We start from the raw sequence: 25639 nt of genomic DNA on the forward strand, positions 1-25639 counted from the left end.
AAGTGGACAGTCATCCTCTTTTTGATTTGATTTTAAGATTTTTGCTCTAAGAATGATTTTTTTTATAAAATGCAAACCCTGAAGTCCAAACTTAATCATAACAGAAACACTTTATTTACAGGTTGAAGTCAGCAAGCAATATTACATATCTGACAATATCTCAAAGATTTTTTTATACATAAAAAAACACTACAAAAGATAACCACTAAAGTAGAATTAAATTCTCACATTTAACAAAGTGTTGAAAATAATATTGAAACAAAAAATGTTCCATATAAAATAACTAAAGATAAATCAATATTTAGTCAACAGTCGACTACATTGCCCAAACACAAGAAAACTAAATGCTGTTGGAAAATAAAGCCACGTTATATTTGGTTCTATTAACCCATGCTATCGATCAAAAAGAGAAAACAATGGCAACAGCTTATTTTACTTCTACTATGTTGAAATCCACTTTGGGCCTGTGTCCAAACGACACTTCCAGGGCCCGTCCGTGTCCTAACAAGCAATATCACTTTCAAACAAACAGAAGCTTTATTTTTCTTGGACCTATTGGTCTTCCAGTCAGTTCCTCCACTGCTGTTACGGCCTCCGGACGAGATTGGAATACTACAGTCGCGGTGCCTGTAGGTCTTCCACTCTGCTCATACTGCAGTGACACAGATCCAGGTATGATGCTGTATCCATAACAGAAGTCATAGATTTCTTCAGTTCTTATTTGGAATGGTAAGTTGACTAACTTTACACAGGTTGGACCATCAATTGGCTGCATTGAGGGGCCAAAGTCACCACGAAAGCCATTACCCCTGTCCTGTGGACCACAAGAGCCCCCGGAAAAGGGTTCATAATTACGGCCTCCCTGGACCTGTACATTATTCATTGATATATTGCTGTCATTAGACATCCTTAGGTCAGGGAACTTGTCAACGGAGTAGTAGGGGGCCTCGTTGCTCCTGCCCACGGGCCGCTCCGGTCTTGGCCCCTGCCCCATTGCTGGGTCAACACCTAACTGCTTCATCTGGGAGCGTGAAATGCATTTCAGTATAACTTCTGACCCAAGGAAGCGCTGTCCATTGAGAGAAAGTGCCCTTGTGGTCTCTGCCTCAGAACGGAAAAGAACCAAAGCCTTCCCGACCCCAGCACCTTCATGGTCAAGCAGCAAGAACACCTTATCCTCCGTGATATTAAACCCAAAAAAGAAGTCGATTATCTCAACTTTCCTTACATCTAGTGGCATGTTCCGAACAAACAGACATTGTTTCTCAGACCCATAATGATCACTGGGGGAAGAGGGAGGCCTTTCCTGTACCCGCTCAGAATTTCCAGGGGGGCGGACATCCGTGCTGTGAGATTCCAGAAGGTTGATCATGCTCTCTCTAGAGATTGGGCGGGTATAAACCCATCGATTGAAAAATAGTCTCTTTTCTTGAGATAAGGCCTCGCAGTAGTCGCGCTGATTCTTGAACAGCACAAACGATGATCTAGTTCTTCTTTCTTCATTGTCCATCAAGTGCAGGATCTGGTCATCCTCAAGCTTTGTATGATGAAAGAGCCTTTTTATGTCTTCTTTTTCCACAGTAAATGACAGATTGTCCAACAACACACAGTACTCGTCGTCTGGAGCGATGAGCATCTGGGCCATGGGCGATTGTGCCCGGGCATGGATTTGTGGATTCCTCTGATTACGAATGGGTGATCTCTCCCTTTCAAAGTTGTTCCTATTGACAACCATTGGAGCTCGGCCAGTAGTGCGATGCCAATCATCTGCTGTTGTCATGGTAATCTCAATATACCTCGACCCAATGTAATTCCTGTCCCTCTTCAGGCCTTCATTGGCATCCTCGCTTGATGCAAATTTGACGAGCCCTCTCCCATTGTTTGAGCCATTATCATTTTTTAACAAGACTATGTCATCAACAAGTAAATCGCTGAAAAATTCGCGTACTTCATTTTCAGTCACAGTGTAAGGCAATCCTTTAAGAAAGACACACGAGAAGTCATCATTACTGTTTGAAGGCCTCTGATTCTTTGGAGAAGGGGAATGACCTGATTGGCTACCTGATCTCCTGCCCGCCTCAGGGCCAAAAGGTCTTTTAGCAGGTCTTGCATTCTCCTCAAATCGCCTCCTCTGATCCAGCTCCGCATTTTCTGCACTTCTTTCAAGCATGCTCTGCATCTCTGCTTTACTACTTAGTAGTAGTGCAACAGGGGCATCCTTAATGCAGTTCCCCGACCGTATCATGGCTCTTCTTGCATCTTCGTCCGAAGCAAAGATAATGAAAGCTTCCCCTCGCTCCCCACCAATTATATGCACCCCTCCATCCGGAATTTTGAGGCCAGTGAAGAACTTGCGAATATCCTCAGTACCTGCTGTGACTCTCAGGCCTCGTAAACGGATGACGACTGCCATGCTGATGCACAAATAACAGCACCTGCAGACAAAAGGGTATAAAATAGCATTATTGCCAACTACTGGGCATCTTTAGCTCAGCCTTTTTTTCCTGGGATTCCAACAGAGGACCAAAGAATCTTGAAAGCAATGTGAGGTAAAAGTCATCAGAGACATGGTGACAAAATTCATACCCATGTCCACAATAGCCACCGCAAAACATAAAACTGCTTAATTAAGATAGGTAAAGTTAACTATTACAGTTGAATGTACCGCAACTCACACTCAAGAGTAAATGTTATGCTCAACATCTACTATCTGCCCTTAGCTCGAAATAATTAGGTGAAATATGATTAACACATCCAATTCCAAACAAATTATATTTACTCTACGTAGAAATCAAGTCCCCCACAACATCATTGCTGAGCCATTAAAAAAAAAAGCAGCTCAGCTTCAACACTATTTAAACATGCAGTCCAACTCTGACCGTGACCTCTGAACATAAACCATTAAAAGTCTTTAAGTTATCTTTATGCCAAAAACCATTTTAATCAATCAACCACTGGAAAACAAAACGTCATCTAAAATAAGCAAAAACTCATGAAATCCATCCTACAAAATCCAACTTAATATATAAAGGAAACATTTCAACGGCCATTTCTTTAATAAAACACAGCTGATAGTTTTTCTTCAGAAGACTAAATGACAAAACACGCCACCTTCCAGAACACAACAATCTGAAGATCACCCAACATAATCATCATTTTAAGTTTGTGACCCATCTCTCCCTGGCCAGTATTAATCCTTCATCCAGGTAAGGCACATCACAATGACAGTTCAAAAAGAACCACCAAGTACTTCCACTCATTCAGCCAATTAGAGACTGGCGAAACCAGGGTGGAACGGGTAGTTCTCCATTGCATCCACTTCAGAATGGGACAGCCTTGTTGATCCGATATGAATTAGGTCTTGAAATGCAGGCTCGGTAGACGATGGTCCTTCCATCTGGTGCAAAGCTACCTACATCAAGGACAATACCACTGTTCTCCTCACATAATACAAGCTGTTGCATCAGCAACATTAGCACCTGCTTTAATTCAGCCAATACACCACCATATTCACTAGCCAGAAATACAAGTCAAAAAGAACCAAATTTCACCATTTAAAATATGTTTCATATAAAATTTCTATCCATTTTCAACAAAGCCTGGATAGTTTTGAATTCACAGCAGTACCACAATCTGGTCATTCAAGAAACTGTGAATCCAATAGCAGCAGTTTTCCCTTTTCTAGCTTTTTCCCTGTCTGTCTTTTTGCGTCAGCACCAATTTCTGGCACACTGGACCAAACTGATACACTTTATAAGTCTATGTAGTCAGACTTTTCCTTTAAATACAACAACCAGTGCGTTTCAGCTATGATGTGATTAGATTTCAGTTTGAGTTGATTCCATATTGAAACCATAAATCCGTATAAGACAGGAAAAAGTAGATTTCCTTGATTGAGTGTGTATATCTCATCAATCCCCTTATGAAACCATTTTTAGATTCACTCGATCCAAATATTGATTTGGATCTGCACGAAACGTCACACACTCAAATATCCGTCCCCTAAAGATCCATGAATTATTCTTCAAGAAATCAATCTTGCAACACTGAAGAACGTGGGGGAAAAACAGGATGTTCCCCATGATCCGAATCTGCACCAAAATGAAATGGGTTCTTCCTTGAACCACACCACATCCTCCCACCAAGTTATGGCAATCCGTCCAGTAGTTTTTGAGGAATCGTGCTCGCTAAAATAAACAAATAGATGGAAACTCCCATGTCAGACATTATAGATATAGTGAAAACAAATAGCGATGTAACTTGATATTTCAATATATATAGCATGGCTAGACATTTCCGTCCGATGCAACACCAGTGGTGTGTCTATTGTTCTGTGCCACAAATCCTGGCCTCAGGTGAAGCTAAATAACACCACCTCCTGCTGGCTTGTTGTAACTGCAACGTGAACCTTAACTGAGCACTGGCATGGAATCCTAAGGTGATAGCTAACGGCTGGCAGCTTGTGTACATAAGCTAGTTATAACGCTGTCACTGTGAAAAACAATGAATAGCCAATGAGCATATCAGAAGCACAACACCTAGGCTTCCGGGTTGTCAATCCACGTAGTTAGGACCTCCCAGATTGTCCCCACTTTCCCAGCATGTTCTCACTCCGAAGATATAAATCCCAAACTGGTTATCACCAGTATATGCCCACACCCACGCGTCTCCATTACTCCAGAGGACACCATGACATTCATTTCCCCACGAGGAAAACATGCCCTCACCTTGTGGTCGTAAAAAAAGATTTAGGAACCCAGGACTCTAGTAAAACATAGATAAACAACACAGATGTACCATGTCGACATTATTATCGCAGTTATTCAATCCCCGAAACACGAAGCTAATGGGCAGTAAACAAAAACACACACACCCTCCGAGTTAACCATGAGCGCTACTTCTCCTATCAAATGCAACCGTTTCACTAAAGAGGCCACACACACACTGTAACCCGCTTATTCATACGAATCTCCGCAAAATGTCGAGCTCGGCTAACGTTAGCTTCGTAGCCCGCAAGGCCCCTCGCTCGTCCGAGGCGACACTGGAATGCGTCAGCGGGATTATATCTCTGCATGAATACAACCACAACTTATCCACCTGACCAACGACTTCACTTACACAATTGACACCCGCGGATTCTCGTGCAAAAAAAAAAAATCGAGAATATTAAAAACAACCAGGACAAGAAAAGTTCAGCTTCGGGTCGACCTCGTCTGTGCAGCACTAGAGCAAGAAGCGTGCAGCTACAGAGTGACGCGAGACATGAGTACCGCCACCTATCGGGCCGGAGTATATGTGTGGCTAATAGCTTAGTACAAGAACAAGTCTGAACTAGCAAATAAAACACTTCATGACCCACATTCACAGGATTTCTGAGTCTGACGGAATAATGGATTATGTCATAATATCCACTCACAGTCCAAGTCCTACACACCGAACACAAGAGCTGGTTACACTGGGCTCGGGCTGCTAACAACAATGCTACTAAGTCTAATAACCATAGATATCTATGCTAATAACTGTGCTGATGTTTGTGTTTTATCCGCATGCTTTTTAACGTAGTAGTCCGGGGGTTCGCGCCAGCTGTGCTCCCTTATCATGTGATGTTGTTGAACCCAGCAGCCACAGCCAGAGACACACCGACAGGATGCATGTGGAATAAAAGGTTTCCCAAAACGACATGTCCACGCTCCCTGCAGCGGATCGCATTACCGGGCTTATTTTAATTTATAGGTCGGTCAAGCTGGGATACTTTCCGGGGCTTGGTTGTCGTGATCCATCTCTCATCCAACTCTTAGCTAGCTATGTGAGCTCATGCTAGCGCTGTAGCACCAACACTGACCCAGGCGGAGGAGGCTGAGGCTGCAGCAGCGACCGTGGAGCTACTGAGCGGACGATCATTTCCGACAGCCCCGTATGGATTTGACGTCGGCACACATCGTCGCTTGATGTTTTTCCGGAGGGTCGGTTACCTGCGGTTTCGGAGATGGGGGAACCGTGCGACCTCAAGCACTTCGTAAAGTGAGTATCCCTGGAATCGATTGTATTTTACCCGGGTTCACGCTGATTCAGTTGGGAGCATTTTACTACACACAAGACAAAACATCACCAGCTAGCATGCTAGTAATGCCGGGTGAACACAGACTCGAGTGTACGGGTCCATTCTTTCCCCCAAAACGGAAACGCAAAACAAACTGCTCCTGTTTATTCGCAAATCAGAAAAGTGACCAACCGACGGCTCAAAACACTGACACACATCCAATGTGGATCGATAAGCAACACATAAGTTACAAGTACCACAGTTAGCCCTGTCGCTGGTAGTTCCTACACTTAGCTAGCCTAATTAGCGTTAGCTTCAGATGCTAGTGGAGCTCTCGGCTAGCCATCTTTGTTTTAGTGTTTGCAGCTGAATAACTCGTTTACTCACTGTTACTGTAATACCCTTGACATTTAAAATTGTGAAATAGTTTCCTAGTCAACACAAACAACAATTATATAAAGCTCAACAACAGCTGTGGCTATATGTAAAGATGGCCCACGGAAGCTCGCTGATAGTGCTAGCTTGCCCAAGTTAGCGTAGCTGGTTAATCTGATATATGTCTGTTAATAGGTCAACGGGACAGTCGCGTGGCTGCTTGTCCTCTTACTCCCTACACGTGTTATGTAGTGGGAAGAGTTAGCATGTCCTGGTGACATATGTAAGCACGTCCTTGGGTTTCCTTTACATCCTCTGCTCGTTTTCCCAGTGGGTAGTAACATTCATTTAAAGGCCATGTTTTGGCTGCATCCACTCCTCCCGCACGGGCCATGCTTTAGTCACTTTCCCAATTTGCTTCAAAATACTCGCATCTTGTTTTCACACGAGTGTCGACTTGTTCTGTCACTCAAGTCCTCATTCTGCAGACACCCCTGTTGTGTCCTCTTGACCGTTTGCTTTCGATTTACATTCATCACAATGGGATGCATGTCTCCTTTTCTCGCTGGGCAACTTCTGTTTGCATCTATCTTGGCCCCCGTTCGAACAATATGTAAACCGTGGATGCATGCAGCATTTCTTATTCGATGTTGCAGCCAACGTCACTGCAGTCGAGATAAACAGCCCGCCAAGACGAGGATAGTGGAAATCTTTGTGTCATAGCAGACCCGGTGCAAAAGCCTCTCTGCCACATTGCAACGATAGATAACAGGAGTCTCAGGAAGAGACGCCTGCACAAGTTCAAATACCCAACGACTGAGAGCATGTGATCCCACATACTCACTGACATTCATTCATTCATTTTTCTCAAGTCCAGTGTGTGCCGTGTTAAATACATTTAGTCTATTCAACAAACACATTTCTGCATTTGTTGGACATCCCTAAGATGCTGGTGATGTAAAAAACAAAGGCTCCCTGAGAGACTAGGTGTAAGCTGTCATTGCAACCCTATCTTTCTCTTTGTCAGGTGTGCCGTCACTTTGGAGGGCTCACTTCTCTGAATCGGATTATTCTTGGCCAGCTGCCTCTTCAGGCCTACTAATCCTAGACGAGTTTCTCAATGGACACTCTGCTCAGGTCAGAGATCAGGTATTAGACTGCACAAAATGCACCTCACCGTGTATTCACCTTGTTAAGTGTAGTTTGACATGCATTTGGAGATCATTTTAACATGGTTACCACATAGTGTCTTGTTTTTGGATGCAGTATGTTCACATCTTTCTGGTTGCAATCTCACAGTAAATGGCTGCAAGGTCATCCCAAGCCTCGGGCGCTCTTATTATTTAATAATTTTGTATACACAGTCGTTATTTGACGATCAGGAGTACTAGTGTCATCTGCAAAAAGAAGGGGTTCTTTTTTTCAATTAGCCATAATTCAACATGTCTTCTCAAGCCTTTATCTGTTTATCTACTCTTGTCTGCCCAGCGCAGAGAAAGGTTGTGTTACATGTTGTGTAGCAACAGATACAGTTTTGCATATGGGAGAAATGCACTGTGGGTTCTTTATGTAGCAGGTTCAGTCCATCCGTAGCTTGATTGTAGGCTGCTTGTTATAGCCGTTACTATATAAGTGAGTTTCCCTGCAGTAGTGTCCCGTTTTGAAGGTCACACGGAAGGAGGAAGAAAAAATTGAATCCTTAAGGATCAGATGACCCAGTTGTTGCCTAGCACCCAAATTGAGTCAACCCTAAGGACTTCATGTCAACTATAATAAGACAAAAAGAGGAGAAAAATATATCAGGCTCTTGCATATTTAAATCTGCGTATCTTTGTTTTATTTTCATGATTGGTTACTTTCCACGTTTATTTAGAACAATATAGACACTGTTTTTTGTTTCTTAGTTTGTGTGCACTTATTTTTGTTTGTTTACTTTGTGTTTTAAATTCTGCTTGCTCAAGTTAAGTAATCAATAGTTTTGATAATAATAATGGATTTTTCATAGAATTACCAAACTATTTTTTTGTCACAAACTTGTTCTTATCAATAGAAATAATCCAGTCTGTAAACATATCATTTGATCTTACGCAGCAGAAAAATAGAATAGGTAAACAACACATATATTCAGGATCAGTTTTAAAGGTGTTGGTACCAGGGTAAAAAAAACACCTAAATTTCTGCTTGTGCAGGTATTACAGCTTTTATTCAGATGACACTGGTGGATTAGATCTACTCTTTGTGGATGTGGCTGTGCCCCAAGTTTCCAGCAGATCAGCGATTTTTAGTGTGTGTGATCATCGGGGGGAAAAAAGGCATCAGAACTAAATTAAATAGTCAGGTATCAATTTTTTAATTCTAAGCCATGTGTATTCTAAATGTGTAAAAAATCCTGGCTACACTAATTCTCAAAGGGGGCAGTGCATGGAAAGATATTTGTTTGTGGTCGAAAGTGCATGTTGGAAAACCATGATAATTGTTCATTCATATTATATGTAAGGCAAACTTGCATGCAAATTTATTTTATGTCTTTACTCTTTTTCATGTTCCCATTGTGTCTTTATTTCCTTACAACAGAGAGGAGGGGAGTGGGGCCTCGGTAAGTTTTGACACAGCAATAATGAGCATTTTAGTAACCTTTGTATTTATACACTTTCTAAATTCATCTTTTTGTATAACTCATTCCAGAGATTTATTTGTTTTTTTCCTATTATTGCAGGTAAAGGTTGAGGGTCTATCCAAGGCAGCTCTAATCAAAAGCCTGTCTCCCAGAGTGATGCTGTCCAACCATTTCTTGCCTAAGGGGACCAAGACAAAGGTCAACCTAGAGGATCAGAGTCGCCAGAAAGTGTCCTTCAGCTTCGCGCAGATCAAGAAGCCACTGAACAGCCTGTTCTTCATTCCTACCAGCCCTGAAAAGTTGGCCGCCGAACTCCCGACTGCTTCAGACAAAGGAGAGCAGAGTACAGACAGCACAACTGAACAAAAGCAGATACCCATGGAGCCAACATCAATAGAAGAGATGCCTCAAACACCAGTCTCTCCAGCCCCTAAACCGGACTTAGCAAAGATGCATTTCAAGAAGCAAATTCTCAGTGTCACTGTGAACGAAGAGAATTCGGAACCGGTTATGCCAGAGGAGCAGCACTTACCAGAAACACAGGTTTTGGAAAAGTTAGCAAGTGAGACTGAATTCCCACCACCCCAGCCTCAGAATATCGTCAATGTGTGCCCGTCTGAGAATCCTCACATTGAAGCTTCTGAGACACGGGCAACCTTGAGCCCCAAGAAGCCTTCTGCTTCCTCAGGAAAAGATGCAGAGACTTCTAGCAGTACTGAGCAGGATAATAAGGTAAACAAAAGGAAAACCAGGTCCCAGTCCGACAATGCTCCCCCTGGCTCAGAATCTGATGGAGATTCAGTTCAGATGTCTTCCAGTCGCATTTCTGTTGACTCCAAAAGTAAAACAAACTGTGACAGCAGAAGCAAAGAGGTAAAAAAGTCTTCCTCTGGTTCATACGTTGAGGAAAAGGAAAGAAGTTCTTTGAAGCGCCCAGAGAATCATGAAAGGTCCTCAAGTTACTCCAAATCAGACCGTGATTCGAGACATACATCATCACGATCAGCTCGATCGGACAAAGATCGCAGGAGGTCTAGGTCACGGTCTCGATCACGAGGATCTCGAACTAGTTCATCTCACTCAAGATCAGAGAGGTCCAGAGGAGACAGAGGATCGCGCCCTGAGAGATCATACTATCACGATTCGGACCGGCGATCACACAGGAGTTCTCCCCGCAGAGACAGAAGAAGCCCTCGTTCTCGCACTGACAGAACTCAAGAAAGCTCTGACTCCGAGGACGACCACAGGAAGATGAGGACAAGGACTAGTGACTCGAGTAGATCGTCTGGTCATTCAAGCTCACAGAAAGATTTAAAATCATCTTCCTACTCAAAATTGGAGAAAGTCTACAAAGCTGTCGATTCTCCTCACTCTTCAGAGATGGATAAAAGAACACAATCCTCAAGGTCTGAAAGGACTTCAAAGCGCTTATCCGACTCTGATTCCCAGCGCAGGTGCTCTCCTGATCCGGACTCCAGTTACCGTAAATCTAGCAGCCATCACAAGGCAGAGACCAACAGCAAGTCTTCATCTAACAGTCTGCATACCAACTCTCAAAATTACGAAAAATGTCAAAAAAGCAGCTCCAGTGACTCTGATGCGGATCATAAGGGAAAATCACAAGCCTCTGACAAAAGCTCCAGTTCTGATGAGAAAAGTAAGAACTCCCTAAAGAAAACTAGTTGGCCAGATTCCAAACAAATAACACCCTCTAGATCGTCCGTGAAAACCCCTGGACATGATAGACAATCAGAAGACATCCTTCAGAGCTCTGGCAAAGCACCGTCATGTGCAGCCACCACAGACATTTGTTCTCAAGTTAAAAAAGAAAATTCTTCCCATATGGAAGGAAGTGAACACACTAGTCAGGACGTCAAGGAGAGGGTTTCATGTACTGAAAAGCATTTACAAGATTCATCACCCAAAAGCGCAAAAGAAACTAAACCAGATCTTGAAGTGGAGAATAATAATATCTCAGCTATAAACTCATGTGAAAGCCTGAAGTATCTAAATGCTGCCCTGGAAAACTTGACCCCCGTGAATGATAGCCTTTCTTCTAACAATGGACCACAGGTGGACTCTGCTGCAGCGTTCTTAGGGTCAAGCTGTGGTAATGGCAGTGTAGTGTGCAGCCAGGACACAGAAGTAATGGACTGTTCATCAGGGCCACAGTCCTTACCCTGTACAGCGGATATACCTATTGCACATGATGTCCAGCCTGAAGCAGAGGCTGTTGAGTTTAATAAGGTCGATGAGCAGTCTGACTCGAGCGTCCTCCTCAAACAGGAGTTGTCATGTCTAGAATCTGAGAACCAGATGACGTGTGGACAGCAAAGTATGGACACTGTTAAAAAGAACAGCGCAACTAAAAAGTCCCGGTGGGATATTGTGGGGCAGGACACCTCAGAGAGTGATAACTTTCAGAGGACCGTCGGTGCAGAGAGTAAACCAACTGTGAAAAAAGTCATCTCTGTCAAAAATATTGAGTTTTCTAAAGACGGTAACCAACAAGACCTTGGGGTTAAAGATAATATTCAACAGGAAGCTGAAACACATTCCACATCGGTAAAGCAGACTAAGATCTCTAAGCAGGAGGTTGGCTCAGGCAACGCATCAGTGACCGGTAAAAACAAAGACCAAAGTGAGCCTTCACAAGCCAGCACCAGCATTGACCACTGTGACTTAAAACTGAGAGACGAGCGTCTGCGGGGAAATGATACATCCCAGGTTGATGCAGCTGCGAAGATAAAGAGCTGGAACGGAAACGATCCTGATGAGCAGTCGAAGGATAGTGATCCAAAATGCAAAATGACTAAGAGAACATCACTTCATCAGGATGCACCGGGAGGACTGAGTGAGGCCAGTGACAGCGACAACTCGGAGTATGACTCCGATTGTGGCGAGGCCATAAAACGATTGCACTCAGTGGTGGTCGTGCCAAAGAACTCTTCCCTAACAATGGATGCACAGGACGCAGGAGCATCTGGCAGTCCTATGAATATTTCAGACCTGCACAATGATCATATAGCACCTGATGTGAATATGCACGAAGTCCCAAACCAAGTCCGCTTACAACAAAGCCAGGGGAGTCTTCCTTCTCTGTTTGGTGAAAACAGCGGTCCATCTGCTGGTGCAAATGATTCAACCAGCAGCCGTGTGTGGTGCCTGTCCCAGAGCAATATGATTGACAGCACCAGTCAGTCTGAGGGGTCCAGCACCGTCAGCGCCCTGCCTTACACTGCTGGTCATATCAGTGCCCATGGAAGTGCCACAGATTCTGCCCACAGCCTTGATACTTCCAGACATTGCGAGCCAGTGCAGATACAGCCTGTTGTAGGCGATCATATGTACGCCCATATAAATGAAAAGAGTGGACTCGTATGTTGGGGTTCTTCGCAATCAGAGCAGCCAAGTAGTACATACCAGCAACCTGATAGCAGTCATGAGCCACAGCTACTGAACACTAAATTGACAGGAAGCTTTCCTATGGAACAGGAACACAGGCAGAGCGCTGTCGCCTGGAACCATCAGTCTCCAAACATGCAAACTTGCAGAAAACTCTACCTCGGTGCACATGAACATTATCACGATCCTGCAGGTGAAATCCATCCCGATTCCCTAACTTATGACCCCGACGAGTACAGCGGGGATAAATCATCCAATCTTAGAATACCAGTTGTTGAATGGAGTGGACCCAACGCCACAGGGTCATCAAGCTTTGTACAGGGTCATGAAATAAGTAGCAATAGCAGAGGCTCTGTTGTGCCCGATCCCCCGAGAGAAGACAACTTCAGGCCCCACAGGAGTCGAGGGCCTCCCAAGAAAAGGCGTCCGGAGATTGAGTCCGATTCGGACAACGAGGCAGAGGCGGGGCCTGCAGGCAAAAGGGAGCGTCATGGAGACGAAGACCCCCCGAAGGAAACTCCCTTGAAAGCTGAGGTGCTCCGTCCATCATTCATGCTGCAGGACTTTCGAGATTCCAATAAATGGAGAGATCAATCCAGGTCTAAAAAGATGCCCCCATACTTTGACTTGATTGAGGAGAACATGTACTTGACTGAGAGGTAAGATGGTGTCCAGCCTGAGAGACACAATATCCAACTTTCTCCAAGAAATGACTAACATTTTTAGAGATTTAAGGTTCAAGATTTAAAATCTGGTAAATGTTATTTGCAGAAAGAAGAGCAAATCTCATCGCGATATCAAGAGGATGCAGTGTGAGTGCCCAATTTTGCCGAGAGAGGAGCGCTCGAGGGGAGCCATGGCATGTGGGGAAGACTGTTTGAACCGGCTGCTGATGATTGAGTGGTAAGTTGATTATTACTGATAAAGCTGTACCACAACATGCAAGAGAGGTTAGAAAACCCTGGAAATTCAAAGAACACTCACTTAGTTCTTAGTACTTAAGGGATTTTCAAATCATTGTGAGACCCTGACAAGTTGTTATTGCTTACGCAAGTGTACAGAATGATTTTATGTATTTGTATGTTTATATATTCGGCTTATTATGCTCTTTTCTCTTGTTTATGTTTGATACTCTTGTTTGTTTTTTTTTACATTCTTTCTTATCTTTAAGGGTTAGACTATTTATTTTCATTCTTATGTTCCCCTTTTGTATTCCTTTGTGCTGCTTTACTTTCTCAACTACTGGATGCCTAAATTGCCCTTGGGGATTAAAACAGTATCTATTTTTATATCTATCTAGCTTAAGCAATCTACATGGTGCTCTTATTAAGACTAGACAGGTCTGTCTAAATCATGTGGTTTACCATCTAAATTCTGTCAACAGCTAAGCCAAATGTGTTAAAAATCGTCAGGCTCCGGACATTTTTTAAAACTTTCTTTTCTTTTCAGCTCATCTCGGTGCCTGAATGGAGGCTACTGCTCTAATCGACGCTTTCAGAAGAGACAACATGCAGACTTTGAGGTTATCCTCACTGAAGACAAAGGCTGGGGACTGCGGGCAGCCAAAGATTTGATTCCGTGAGCCAATTACACTTCAATGCAGAAATTTGTTTATGAATAGTTTTCTACCATTTAATTTAAATAGTGTTCAGAAACAGTTTACATACTTTAGGCCTTATCATTAAGGTGCTGTTTACTGATTTCACTTTTTGTGTTTTAAAGTCATAATTGCATTCCAATACAAAACATGCACCATTTGAGCAAGTTGCTCAAATGGTGCAAAAATTGGTTGAAAAACAGATGATTGATAAAACCTTTTTTTTATTTTTATTGCTATCTCAGAAACACCTTTGTACTGGAATACTGTGGTGAGGTGTTGGACCACAAGGAGTTTAAAACAAGAGTGAAAGAATACGCTCGCATGAAGAACATCCATTACTACTTCATGTCTCTAAAAAATAACGAGGTAAGAGATTATTTGACATATTGCAAATAATGTTACTATTTAAACTGTCGTCTGGTATAAGGATTCCGGTAGAGGGCCTGGCAGAAGTACTCGACATTGTATTTTGTCTCTCCAGATCATTGATGCAACATTGAAGGGTAACTGCTCTCGGTTTATGAACCATAGCTGCGAACCGAACTGTGAGACCCAAAAGGTACAGTGGTCAAATGAAAACTATCTGACTGCACAGGTTCAGGTTACCATGCTGAAAGCTGAATTCCTCTTGATGATATGTTTCTTTTTGCTCCATCTTAGTGGACTGTTAATGGTCAACTTAGAGTCGGGTTCTTCACCACCAAGGCTGTCCCTGCAGGAACTGAGCTGACATTTGATTATCAGTTCCAGAGATACGGGTACTGTTGTTATTCCCCCCCCCCACGCTTGTATTTTGTACACTGCATTTGTTGCATGTGTGGAAAAAAAACTTATTGGATCATGTCATGAAGAGTTGTTATTCAACCCGTTAAACTGGTGATTTTATCTTTTAATTTCATGTAACAATTCTCACATTTTATTTAACCCTTCAGCAAAGAGGCACAGAAATGCTTCTGTGGAGCACCCAGCTGCAGAGGCTTCCTGGGCGGAGAGAACAGAGTTAGCGTTCGAGCAGCTGGCGGGAAGATGAAGAAAGACCGCAGTCGAAAGAGTGCGCTCACCACGGTCAGTTCTCCCTTTCAGTTCTGAGAGTTTCTCTGGTCATTATCTGTTTGAGAGGCCTCTGATAGTAATACTTGTTTTTGATTGGAAAGAAATGCTCCACTCGCTTGTAAACTGACAAGGGTGTTCTTTTATTCTGTTAGTTTGTGTGGGAGTTGGACTAAGCCATGTTATACAAAATAAGTATAGTTAAAAAACAAAATAATTGATATTCAGGATTAAAAATTGTTTACTAATGGACTTTACTAGCTACTAAAGCCTAGTAACATTTTAGATTTTAGATTTTTTTCCTTTAATGACAGACTTTCTTGCAATATGATGACATATTGACTGGTTAATTGTGTAAAATAATGGACATGTAGTTAAACCTGGCTAATAACAATGACAATAACTTGTGAATCGGCTTATAATACCATCCCATTACCATTACTTGTTTGCCCTAATGATATTAGTAGTAAATTGTATTATTACACACCTCAATGTCTCCTCAGGCAAATATGTTAACAATATTCCTAATAATAACCAGATATTCTCCTTCCACAGGTGGATGAGGAGCTGGAGGCGTTACTGGAGAACGGAGAAGGCCTGTATGATGAGAAACAGGTGGTGTCTCTCTGCAGACTAATGGTCCGAGTGGAAACCATGGAGCAGAAACTCATCTGTCTCAAGCTCATCCAAGTAGGACTTCAGTCATTAATGATTAGCTTCCTCAAAACACATTCAATTTATTTATCTTTTTGAGATATTAGTTATTATCATTTGCTGTGGTTAATATGTTTGTGTTGTACAGGATACTCAAAACCCATCATGCCTGAAGCAGTTCTTGGACCATCATGGATTGTCTTTGCTGTGGATCTTCATGGTGGAGCTTTCTGAAGCTAAAGGCAACAGTGCCAATAACATCAAGCTGCAGTTAGAGGTGAGGTGTTTTAATTGATTTAGCATTAAGAGCGATCAAGTTGTATATACAGAGATCCCCCGTTTGATTACTGATAATTCATTTTGTTGACAGATTATGAAGACCCTTGGTGTGCTTCCCATCTCAACTAAAAACATGTTAGAGGAGAGCAGAGTCCTGACCTTCATTCAGCGATGGGCCCAGACAAAAAGTCTCCTTCACCCTGCGGAGATGGATGGCTACTCCAGTGAGAACACCTCCCGTGCTCAAACACCCCTCAACACTCCCGATGGGTCCTCCACCAAAACGGGACCAGAGTTGGACGCTGACGCCACCAAACCTGCTGTGTTCCGCCGCCTTAAAATCATCAGTGAAAACAGTCTGGACAGTGCACTCTCTGACGCCAGCAAAGCTTCTGATGGGAAGGAGGAGGATGACGATGACGACGATGAGGAAGAAGATGAATCCTCGCAAGCAGGACTTCCTGAAAGGAAACAGTTAAAGGCAGACCCAGTGTTTGAAGCTGCAGATCCAACAAAAGATGCAACGGAGGAGACAGAGACGGAGGTCAAAGAGGAGAAAGAGGAAGAGGCAGCAATGAGTTCAAGCAGCCAGGACCAATCTCAAATTGAGGAGGTAAATGAAGATGGAGAAGAGTTGGATTTGGAGAAGCAGGACATTGAGATGAAAGAGGACACAAGTGAGATTCAGAAGGAGGAACTTCAGACAGAGTCAAAGGAGACTAGTGAGGAACAGGAACATGTGGTGGAGCAGACAAGTCTGGCAGTGACAGAAAAGGCTGAACTTGAAAGTGACCAGTCCGCCGTAAAAATTCCTGAGCCAGAAAGTCCTCCCATCACAACAGAAGTTACTGATCTCCCATCTGAGCAGCCTTTAGAGCAGATGGAACCTCAGACAGAGACACAAGAGGCTGACAAACCTCTTAGCAATGACGCTCAACCTGGTGAATCTACCACTGATGCTCTCCCAAGCGCTGAGCTCCCAGAAGCCACGATACCCTCTGAGGTCACAGCAGCCCCCGTGGACCCATCAGTGATAGGAACTCCTTCTCAGGATGAAGAGGAAGGTGTCTCGGATGTAGAGAGTGAGCGAAGTCAAGAACCACCCCTCACTGCTGTGGATATTTGCGGCATGGCTACCAGGCTTCTGGAGAGCTGGAAGGATCTAAAGGTAAGACGATGTTAAACATGCAGTAAAATGTGAGGTATTACACCTTTTCTGTAAGTTTCTGTTTGTATGCTGTTGTAGTTTGATGGTTGATGTCAAAGTTGTGCTTGTTCTTTCAGGAGGTGTACAGAATACCAAAGAAGAGTCAGGTGGAAAAGGAGGCAAATGGTAAGTTAGTCCAATGCTGATTTCTGGTATAGAATTCCCTACATATATTTTTTGGCTAAATCCGATTTCTCACAGATCGTAGCCGGGATCGAGACACAGCGTTGACACCGCGCACCCCCTCTGCTAGCCGAGAACGTGAAAGGGAGCGGGAGAAGGAGAGAGAACGCGACAGAGAGAGAGATTATGACCGAGACAGAGATCGAGACAGAGATCGAGACCGTGACAGAGATCGAGATCGAGATTGGGACAGGGATCGTGATCGTGAGCGTGATCGAGAGCGTGATCGGGACCGTGATCGAGCCTCTGACAAAACTCCCCGAAGCTCTGAGAGACGGAGGAGACGCTCGGCATCTCCACCCCCCCCATCCTACGAAAGAAGCAGCAGGCGCACTGAGGAACGGTACGAATTCTCGTCCCTGAGGGAACACTGAATTTGACCTTTTGTATAACTGCATCCTGTTATAACTTTCGTCATTCAACTGTCTTTGTTCTAATTTCTTAAAGGTTTGATCCATCAAACGTTAACAAGACACCCAGGGGAGTTGGTGGCAAGGAGCGCAACAAGTTGTCCACAGAGGAACGTAGAAAACTGTTTGAGCAGGAGGTTGCTCAGCGGGAAGCCCAGAAACAACAACAACAACAACAACAACAACAACAGCAGCAGCAGCAGTTGCAGCAGCAGCAGCTGCAGCAGCAGCAGCAGTTGCAGCAGCAGCAGTTGCAGCAGCAGCAGCAGCAGCTGCAGGTGCAGCAGCAGCAGCCGCTTCAGACTATGGCTTATGACCCTACTCTGGTTTATGCCTCTAGCCCTGGCTTCATTCACTACCCTCCTGGATATCCCATCCAGACCTTTGTGGATCCCACCAACCCCAACGCAGGCAAGGTACTGCTCCCTACCCCTCCAGTCGAACCCGGCCTGAACTATGAAGAGGACCCTCCTCAGCTTCTTGTCTCAGAGCTGGGTCTTACCTCTCCATCCTCCACCTCCCAAGCCACTCCAGTCTCAAATCTCACTCAGCACATCACCACCGCCAACCTCACCACTGGAACCCCCCAGCAGTATGCCCTGCCAACTGTAGCAACCCAGGATGGAGGTGTAGCTGTCCTCTCTCTACCAGTCCCGGCACCCCCTCAAGTGCAGAGCCAGCAGAGCTACACTACTCTTTGGGACCCCACCACTCAGCAAGCAGTGACCGTGCAGACCCAGCCAGCACAGCAGTATGCCACAGCTCCTGCACAGGCCCAGACACAGACAGCTATCTATTACCAGGGCCAGCCATGCCAAACCATCTACAGCATCCCCAGCGCCTACCCACAGGCTAACACTCCAGTCATACAGGTAGGGCCCCTCATACTAAAAAAAGATATAGTTCCCAAGGTATCTCTCTTTGTGTATCTCTAATTTTGCATCAATGATGCAAAAGTTAAATCTTCGTTCTGTATTTCATTTGGATTAACTCCTACAACCTAGTGCACTTGACTCTTCTTAAAATATTTTTGGAACATCTGCAGGACCTGTGTGATCTGATTGTACTTTGTGTTTGTGAAGGCGTACACTGAACCCACAACCAGCTACCTTCATGGCCAGTCCGTGTATCCTGCCCATCCACAGGGAGTGGTGGTGCAGCAGGGAGGCACCGTCACCACCATCGTTACATCCCAAACTGTGCAGCAGGTAATACATACCTAGTCCTTAAAGGTCCTTAAAAACTGTTTATCCATTATTGCACATGAAAACATTATAATTTTTTCCCCAGTTGAAACATGATAATTGGGTTAAAACACAATAAGAGATATTTCAAAATTGTTTTCTGAAATGGTTATACCTGGGTTTATAGCAGCATGATGTATCGTTAAAAAAAATTATAATTGTTTTAAATCTGAATCAATTTTGTAGGAAGTTTCAATGGGTCTTTGGAAATTCATTACTTTTAACATACACTGCCATGGTAAACTTCTGTCTCAGTGTGGCCACAAGGGGGTAGTACACATCTAGATTATCTCTCAACAAGTCCTGTCTCACACAATGACAAAGCACCTTTTTATGATGGATAGATGAAGGAAAAGCTCAGTGGGCCCTGTTTGTAGATAGAAATCCAAATAATATTCACATTTGTATTTAATCTAAAATGATCAAATATGAAAGTTATAATCTGTGTATTTTTTTTTAACCCCTGCAAAACCTTGCAGGTACAATGGAAACCACTTATAGTGATCACGTTTGTCTTGGGCAAAAATTATCTCTTAAAAGGTTGGACTGGAGGAAAAGAGAACAGTGGATTTTAAGACAAGGACGATGTCAGATCGCGTACCAGCATATCAACACTGATCACCACATAATGATCGATACTTTTCCTCAGTGTCAAATCTTTCTTCCTAGCTGTGCGTGCATTCATTGTGCGACACTCGCACTCTCACACACAAACAGTGTTATCAGACACATGTGTAAACCAGGACTGGGGTAACAGCAACAGCATGAGTAAACGTAAACCATGTTTGGAGAGAAGGAGGAGATGGTGGGGCGCGGAGAGGGCACAGAGAGGAGCAGTAAATTACTGACAGAGCCGGTAATAACTGTAAAACAAACTTTTTATGGTCCAAACATGTATGAAAAAAAAACAAAGGAACACTGTAAGCCAATATCTTGATCACTACAACCAAAGTATTTAAAAAGCATTTGTATAGGAATGATTCTCTCCCAAGCTTCTTGATTCATATAAACAGTTGATCACTGCACTTGTAAGTGAAGCTTTGTGGATTCACTTCTGATGCATCTTTTTTGCACATCTTCCTCTCCATAGGAAATGATTGTACCCAACAATGTGATAGATCTTCCTCCACCCTCTCCCCCCAAACCCAAAACTATCGTCCTACCTCCCACCTGGAAAGTGGCCCGGGACCCTGAAGGAAAGATCTACTACTACCACATTGCCACAAGGTTGGTACGGCATGATGTCAATCAAGTGCGTGTTCGAAAGGCCCTTCATGTATTTCTATCTCTTCCTTGGGCGCATCAGGCAAACACAGTGGGACCCTCCGACCTGGGACGGCAGTAGCGACAACACTAGCGTGGACCATGAATCTGAGATGGACCTGGGAACTCCGACCTACGACGAGAATCCTTCCAAGGTGAGATTTCTTCTTTAAATCAACCACAATGGTGAAAAACTACATTCCTTCATTGGACGATGGTGAAGAATCATCTTTTTCTTGTTTGGTTCTCGGAACGTTTGCACTTGAATGCAAAACATAATTATAGTGTTTGTTCCTGGAGGTAATTGAAGATGCTGCACCAGTGATTACTTTCAGCTGTGTCTCGAGGGATGAAAAAAGAAAACCCAACAGCACAACATGTTCAGAGAGTGTTACATTCTCGCCTGTGACTCCTCCTCGTCCTCCTCGCAAAATGGCTCATCAGAATCTGGGCTTGAGATTTGAAGCGAGAATGCACCCACCCCTCCCCCCGCTTGACTGTCTGTCCCTTTGCCTGTAGGCTGTGCAGGGAGATGGGGGGGGGGGGTCTGCTCATCTCCTCTTCCGCTGCCTCGTTTGTTTTTCCCGCTTCATATTTAGCCCAACTTTGAGTTTAACGAAAGCCATCTGGAGGACCTAGCATTCATTTATATGTGGTTTCTTAACTACGCAAGTGTCCCTTTTCACATGTGCCTTAAAAAGATGTTGGAAAAAAAAACTTCAAAACTGAAATGGAAATATCCATCTATCTAGGCAAAGTTTCTTGCCAGTGACAAGGTCATGGACCATTTGTGTGGGTGTGTGTGTGTGTGTGTGTGTGTGTGTGTGGGTGAAAATTCTTTGTGCTTTTGATCCTGACCACTTTGTTGTGGGTGTAGCCATTCAGCTGTTGCCTGCCTGCCTTTGTTGTTGGAGGCCGGAGAGGGAGCATCCTGGCAGGATATCCCTGCTTTCTGTCAAGTGGCTGGTGAGCAGGTGCCTTCGATACCCCACTGACCTTGATAGCTCCTGTTCTGCAGCCAGCCGCCATGTTTGAGTGAGCTGGTACACGGGTGCAGCCTCACATGCTGGTGTAATGGTTAAAGAAGATGACTGCTGGGTTGCATGTGTGACACATTAAGGCTGTCGTCCACTTTCTCTAAAACGAAATAAACGAAAGTGGAATCTGATGGGATTTTCTTTGCGACAAGTTACAATTTCAAAGCCGAGCCCCAAAAAAAACATATTTCGTAAAACAGGCATTTTAATCAAATGATTTCTCTCTGCTTCTATGTTGCCACAGTTCTCCACAAAGACGGCTGAAGCTGACACTTCGAGTGAACTGGCTAAAAAGAGTAAAGAGACATTTCGCAAAGAGGTGAGCCAGATCCTATGCCAACAGTTTCCCAAGTGATGTTATTAGACTCCAGATGTTTCGACTTTCTAGACCTCTACACCTTTGCCTATCATGCAGTGACTGTCTACTATCCATCAAACAAGTTATAATCTGTTTTGACATCTTGTTCTCTGTCTGTCTGTGTCTCTCTGTGTGTGTGTGTGTTATATTCAGATGTCCATGTTCATCGTGCAGTGTTTAAATCCCTTTCGGAAGCCGGACTGCAAATTGGGACGCATCGTTAACACGGAAGACTTCAAACACCTGGCGAGAAAGGTACGATGAAACGCTGAAGATGTTTATACAAGTGGTTAGCATTTCCATTAATCCCAGAAAAGCTCTCAACCTTCTGTTGGCCTCTACGTGGCCAGAGCACAATGGAAGTATTGGTCAGCTTTTCACTTAAAAGGAAAAGTTTTCAAAGTTTCCCTCAAACCAGAACTAAATAGTTGAGCTCCCACGATTTATTTTCTCCTGCCAAAAGTCTTTGTGCTCTGCCTCCGCAAGAGACTAGAAACATATTGTACATGTTAACTATTATCTGCCTCTCTTTTGTTTTACTCATTCCTTTATAAAAGCTCCTTGCAACAGACTTCATCTCTTCAAAGGGATTTTTTTTTCTATGGTTCCCTGTGGGTCCATGGATTGTGTATATGAGGAGTAGTCTCCGAGGACTCGGGCACAATAAACAGAAAGACGATCTGTGTTAGAGATTATCTTTTATTGTGTCAAATATTAAAGGGCCTAGTCAATAATAGAGAGTTAACAATCCAACCACTTTTACATTTATAGGAGGTTATGCTTTTGTTTTGTTTGTCGTTCTTCAAGTTAGCAGAATTACAAAAAGCTATTGGACAGACTACAACGAAACTTGGTGGAAGGATGCGATATGGGTCAGGAACAAACCTATCAAATGTTTGTGTGGATCCGAATAAATGGACAGATCCAGGAATATTTCTCACTTTCTCTGCAGGGTTTCCTACAGAACTCCTCCAATTCACTGGTCTTTTAATAAGAAACTTGTCTAAGTCTTTCTTTGTTTCCGATCTTCCAGCTAACTCACGGAGTTATGAATAAAGAGCTGAAAGCTTGCACCAACCCTGAGGACCTTGAGTGTAACGAGAATGTGAAGCACAAGACCAAGGAGTACATCAAGAAGTACATGCAGAGGTTCGGCCCTGTGTACAGGCCCAAGGAGGACACAGAGGTGTGCTAGCCTCAGAGGAGCTGCTACACTAATGCTCTGCGTTAACACAGGAGAAGCACAGATTTGCCTTTCCACTCACTCCTTCCTGTAAGACCTGGCCAGCCTGAATGGTGAAGTAGTTTCTTAGCTGTATTTATGACTAAGAATTGCACCTGCTGTCCGTGGAGCTGTCCAGGGCCCCATGGATCAGGGGGCGGGGGCCCCCCCAATAAGGGAGACTGTCAGAGACTCGAGTGCTGCCAAACGGGCCGAGACTCGAGGTGCAGTGTTCTCAAAGGACAACACTGAGGGGTGCTACAGAGACTCATGTTCTCACTGACTGTTTGGTTTTAAGCATTTTTTTTTTTTCTCCATGTGTGGCTCTTAAATGTTCTCGAGATGATCACCTCAATTCCACGTTTTAAACTCTTCCAGCCCTGAATGAGGATGACTCAATGGAATCAGCTTTGTTATCGTGTATATCAAATTTCTTTGTTACTTTCCGCGGTTTCCAAAATGGTTTCGATGACAGAACTGTCCAGTTCTCGCCCACCCACCCCCAGCCTCCTGTTTCATTGTGCACAACACGGCCCCCTTCCCTGCCACTGGCTCTGTATCTGGTGCTGCTTTTAACTGGGCTGTGGAGGTCCAAGCCTCCACTCCTCCAACCTTGCCTTCTTAACCGTAAGATTCTGGAGCCTGTGTTGTTACATGAATGCATGATGTCGGCTGAGGTCATAGCGGTGTCCTTACGGAAATTCCTCCATTTTCCATGTCTCCTGCTTCGAGTACTGTGCCCTTACCAGGATGAGCTTTTACTTTCAAAGATCAGACCGTGACCAGCAGGTTGTTTAAAGAGTTAGAGATTCATATTTCAAAGTCTTTTATCAATTTATGCATAAAAATGGGAGCAGGGTTTGAATGCGATGTGTGGTGTGCTGTTTAACTGTCTGTCATTTTCCCCTCATTTCCTGTCCAACTCCTTTCCCGACTTGTTTCCTCTTCTCATAGGAGTAATGCCGAAGGTTGAGTCATTGCAGTTTTAACATTTTTCTAAACATCTTACGTGTGCCGGTTCTTTTTTATCACTGTTGGTCCGAGTTTGACACTGATTAATTTCCAAGCATTTTACAGTGCTCAAGTCTAGCCTCACTAGCATTAGGTTACCAGTTTGTTGGAGCCTATTCAAATGCATTAAACAAGGTTTCAACATATGTACATTGCTTTATATGTGAATATATTGAATAATAGTTTTGGGAATGTTTAAATAAGCCGACACTTTGTAAAAGGACTATCATTTCATGGTTGAAAGTGTAAATAATGTGTAAAATTACCAAAGCTGTACACAGGAGAGTAGGGTCAGGGAGCGCAATGAGCCCACCCATCCTCACCAGCTCAGCCCTCCTGATGCAGTGACCACATCACTCTGTCAAACTTTGGACCCCACTGACTCACAGCCCTTTATTTTATTTCAGTGGTGGGGGGGGGGGTGATTCCCCGTGTTTTCTTTCTATTATTTTTCTATGTACAAAGTAAGTTTCACCCTACTCTACTGTAAGTACTGTGTAAGCACATTGTCATACTGAGTGTACAAACATTTTAAAAGATAATAAACTCTTTTTGTAAAATTATAGCCCCATTCCCTGTCGGGTTTCTTTCTCTTGGGTGTCAGTTTAACAGACTCCAACAGATCTAAGCAAATGTGACGAACCGTTCTCACGTGATTAACTGCAGAGTGCACACCCAGTCCCATTTTTAGATGGGTTAGCTCCTCTAATGAAGGGTGCACATGGCACGAGGGCCACTGCAGCACATATCTGCAGCGTCGAGCCAGATGTGTGACCCCAGTGAGGGGAAATCAAAGTGATCGACTGCCTTCATTAGAGACGTTATGTGCACTCTAAATATGGAAACGCCATGACAAGTGGAGGGAGGCGCTGCTGAGCTTCCCCCTTTCTCCTCGGTCTCAGCTCCCCCCACCCCCTTCCCAGCGTATGCACATTCCGCAGCCCTGTGCCTGTGTGCTCCAGACCGCAGTTAAGCAGTCCCGTCTGGAGAGTGTGACGGCATGTAACGCTGCCCCAGGCCTTGCGAGATGCCTGCTCCCACTTAAAACTGAAGGCAAAGAGATCATTAACAGATCTGAGTGCAGAGCAAAGTGGGAGCGGGGAATCAGATTGTACCTCAACAGAGAAAGGGGAAACTTCTCCTCCGGAATATTTTGGATCAGGTTTTTATTTTCATTTCACTCCGAAATTATTAAATCCCTCTTAACTGATTTCCCTCAGGGTTCTGAATAGGAAATGTTGTTATGCACCAAATCCCACGATAAGGGTTGGTATATTTCGAATATGTCTAAATTTCCACATTGTGCAGTCCATCAAGTGGATTTTATACTAAACTGTTAGTGTCAGACATGCCCGTAGGCCTCTGGTGAAAGTTCAGCTCAGCAATTATATTCATATTTCTTAGAATGATTAATTAAAACTTGCCACGGCATGAGAATACTTAATGTTCTTGTTGCTACAACTAAAACTGCGTAAAACACAGTATCTGAATGATATAAGCAATGTTAGCTTTTTAATAAATCAAATTAATCTAACTATTGACACACACTGAATTGTTTGTGAGTTGTTCCTTTTCACATGAACTCGGATGCCCCATTTATTTTATTCATTGTTTCGCTTAGATTCCTCCACTTTTACTAATCTTTTATAAACTAGATAAACCGGTAACTGTTTAAAAATATAAA

General features: G+C 43.7%; 2 protein-coding genes across 5 annotated transcripts; one reads left to right on the top strand and one right to left on the bottom strand.

Moving 5' to 3' along the window:
• Positions 1-91: 91 nt before the first annotated feature.
• On the bottom strand, positions 92-6127 carry rbm12bb (RNA binding motif protein 12Bb). 2 transcript variants are annotated; one of them, XM_053433522.1, is made up of 2 exons: positions 5973-6127; positions 92-2435 (listed from the first exon to the last, which is right to left on the bottom strand). In XM_053433522.1, the coding sequence occupies exon 2, from the start codon at positions 2411-2413 to the stop codon at positions 521-523; it is 1893 nt and encodes a 630-aa protein (XP_053289497.1). In that variant the 5' UTR covers positions 2414-2435; positions 5973-6127; the 3' UTR covers positions 92-520. The 2 variants fall into 2 exon arrangements, with proteins under 2 accessions (XP_053289497.1, XP_053289496.1); XM_053433521.1 differs by lacking the exon at positions 5973-6127 and adding an exon at positions 5119-5277.
• setd2 (SET domain containing 2, histone lysine methyltransferase) lies at positions 5574-24520 on the top strand. 3 transcript variants are annotated; one of them, XM_053433519.1, is made up of 22 exons: positions 5574-6021; positions 7443-7564; positions 8990-9011; positions 9132-13096; positions 13209-13340; positions 13887-14015; positions 14280-14403; positions 14519-14596; positions 14698-14795; positions 14970-15102; positions 15643-15777; positions 15890-16018; positions 16112-17188; positions 17305-17353; positions 17429-17753; positions 17858-18692; positions 18903-19028; positions 20155-20291; positions 20371-20482; positions 21609-21683; positions 21876-21977; positions 22756-24520. In XM_053433519.1, exons 2-22 carry the CDS (start codon positions 7536-7538, stop codon positions 22915-22917), a joined length of 7974 nt encoding a protein of 2657 aa, XP_053289494.1. In that variant the 5' UTR covers positions 5574-6021; positions 7443-7535; the 3' UTR covers positions 22918-24520. The 3 variants fall into 3 exon arrangements, with proteins under 3 accessions (XP_053289494.1, XP_053289495.1, XP_053289493.1); XM_053433520.1 differs by having other exon boundaries at positions 7443-7552; XM_053433518.1 differs by lacking the exon at positions 7443-7564.
• Positions 24521-25639: the final 1119 nt, after the last annotated feature.

This window comes from Pleuronectes platessa, chromosome 10 (genome assembly GCF_947347685.1).
Source record: "Pleuronectes platessa chromosome 10, fPlePla1.1, whole genome shotgun sequence".
Lineage (NCBI taxonomy): Eukaryota > Metazoa > Chordata > Actinopteri > Pleuronectiformes > Pleuronectidae > Pleuronectes > Pleuronectes platessa.

Coding starts and splice junctions, on each gene's coding strand:
- rbm12bb (XM_053433522.1), bottom strand. CDS start 2,413: ATGGCAGTCGTCATCCGTTTACGAGGCCTGAGAGTCACAGCAGGTACT.
- setd2 (XM_053433518.1), top strand. CDS start 5,987: ATGGGGGAACCGTGCGACCTCAAGCACTTCGTAAA. Junction 14,597..14,697: donor CGAACTGTGAGACCCAAAAG/GTACAGTGGTCA, acceptor GCTCCATCTTAG/TGGACTGTTAATGGTCAACT. Junction 21,978..22,755: donor TCAAACACCTGGCGAGAAAG/GTACGATGAAAC, acceptor CCGATCTTCCAG/CTAACTCACGGAGTTATGAA.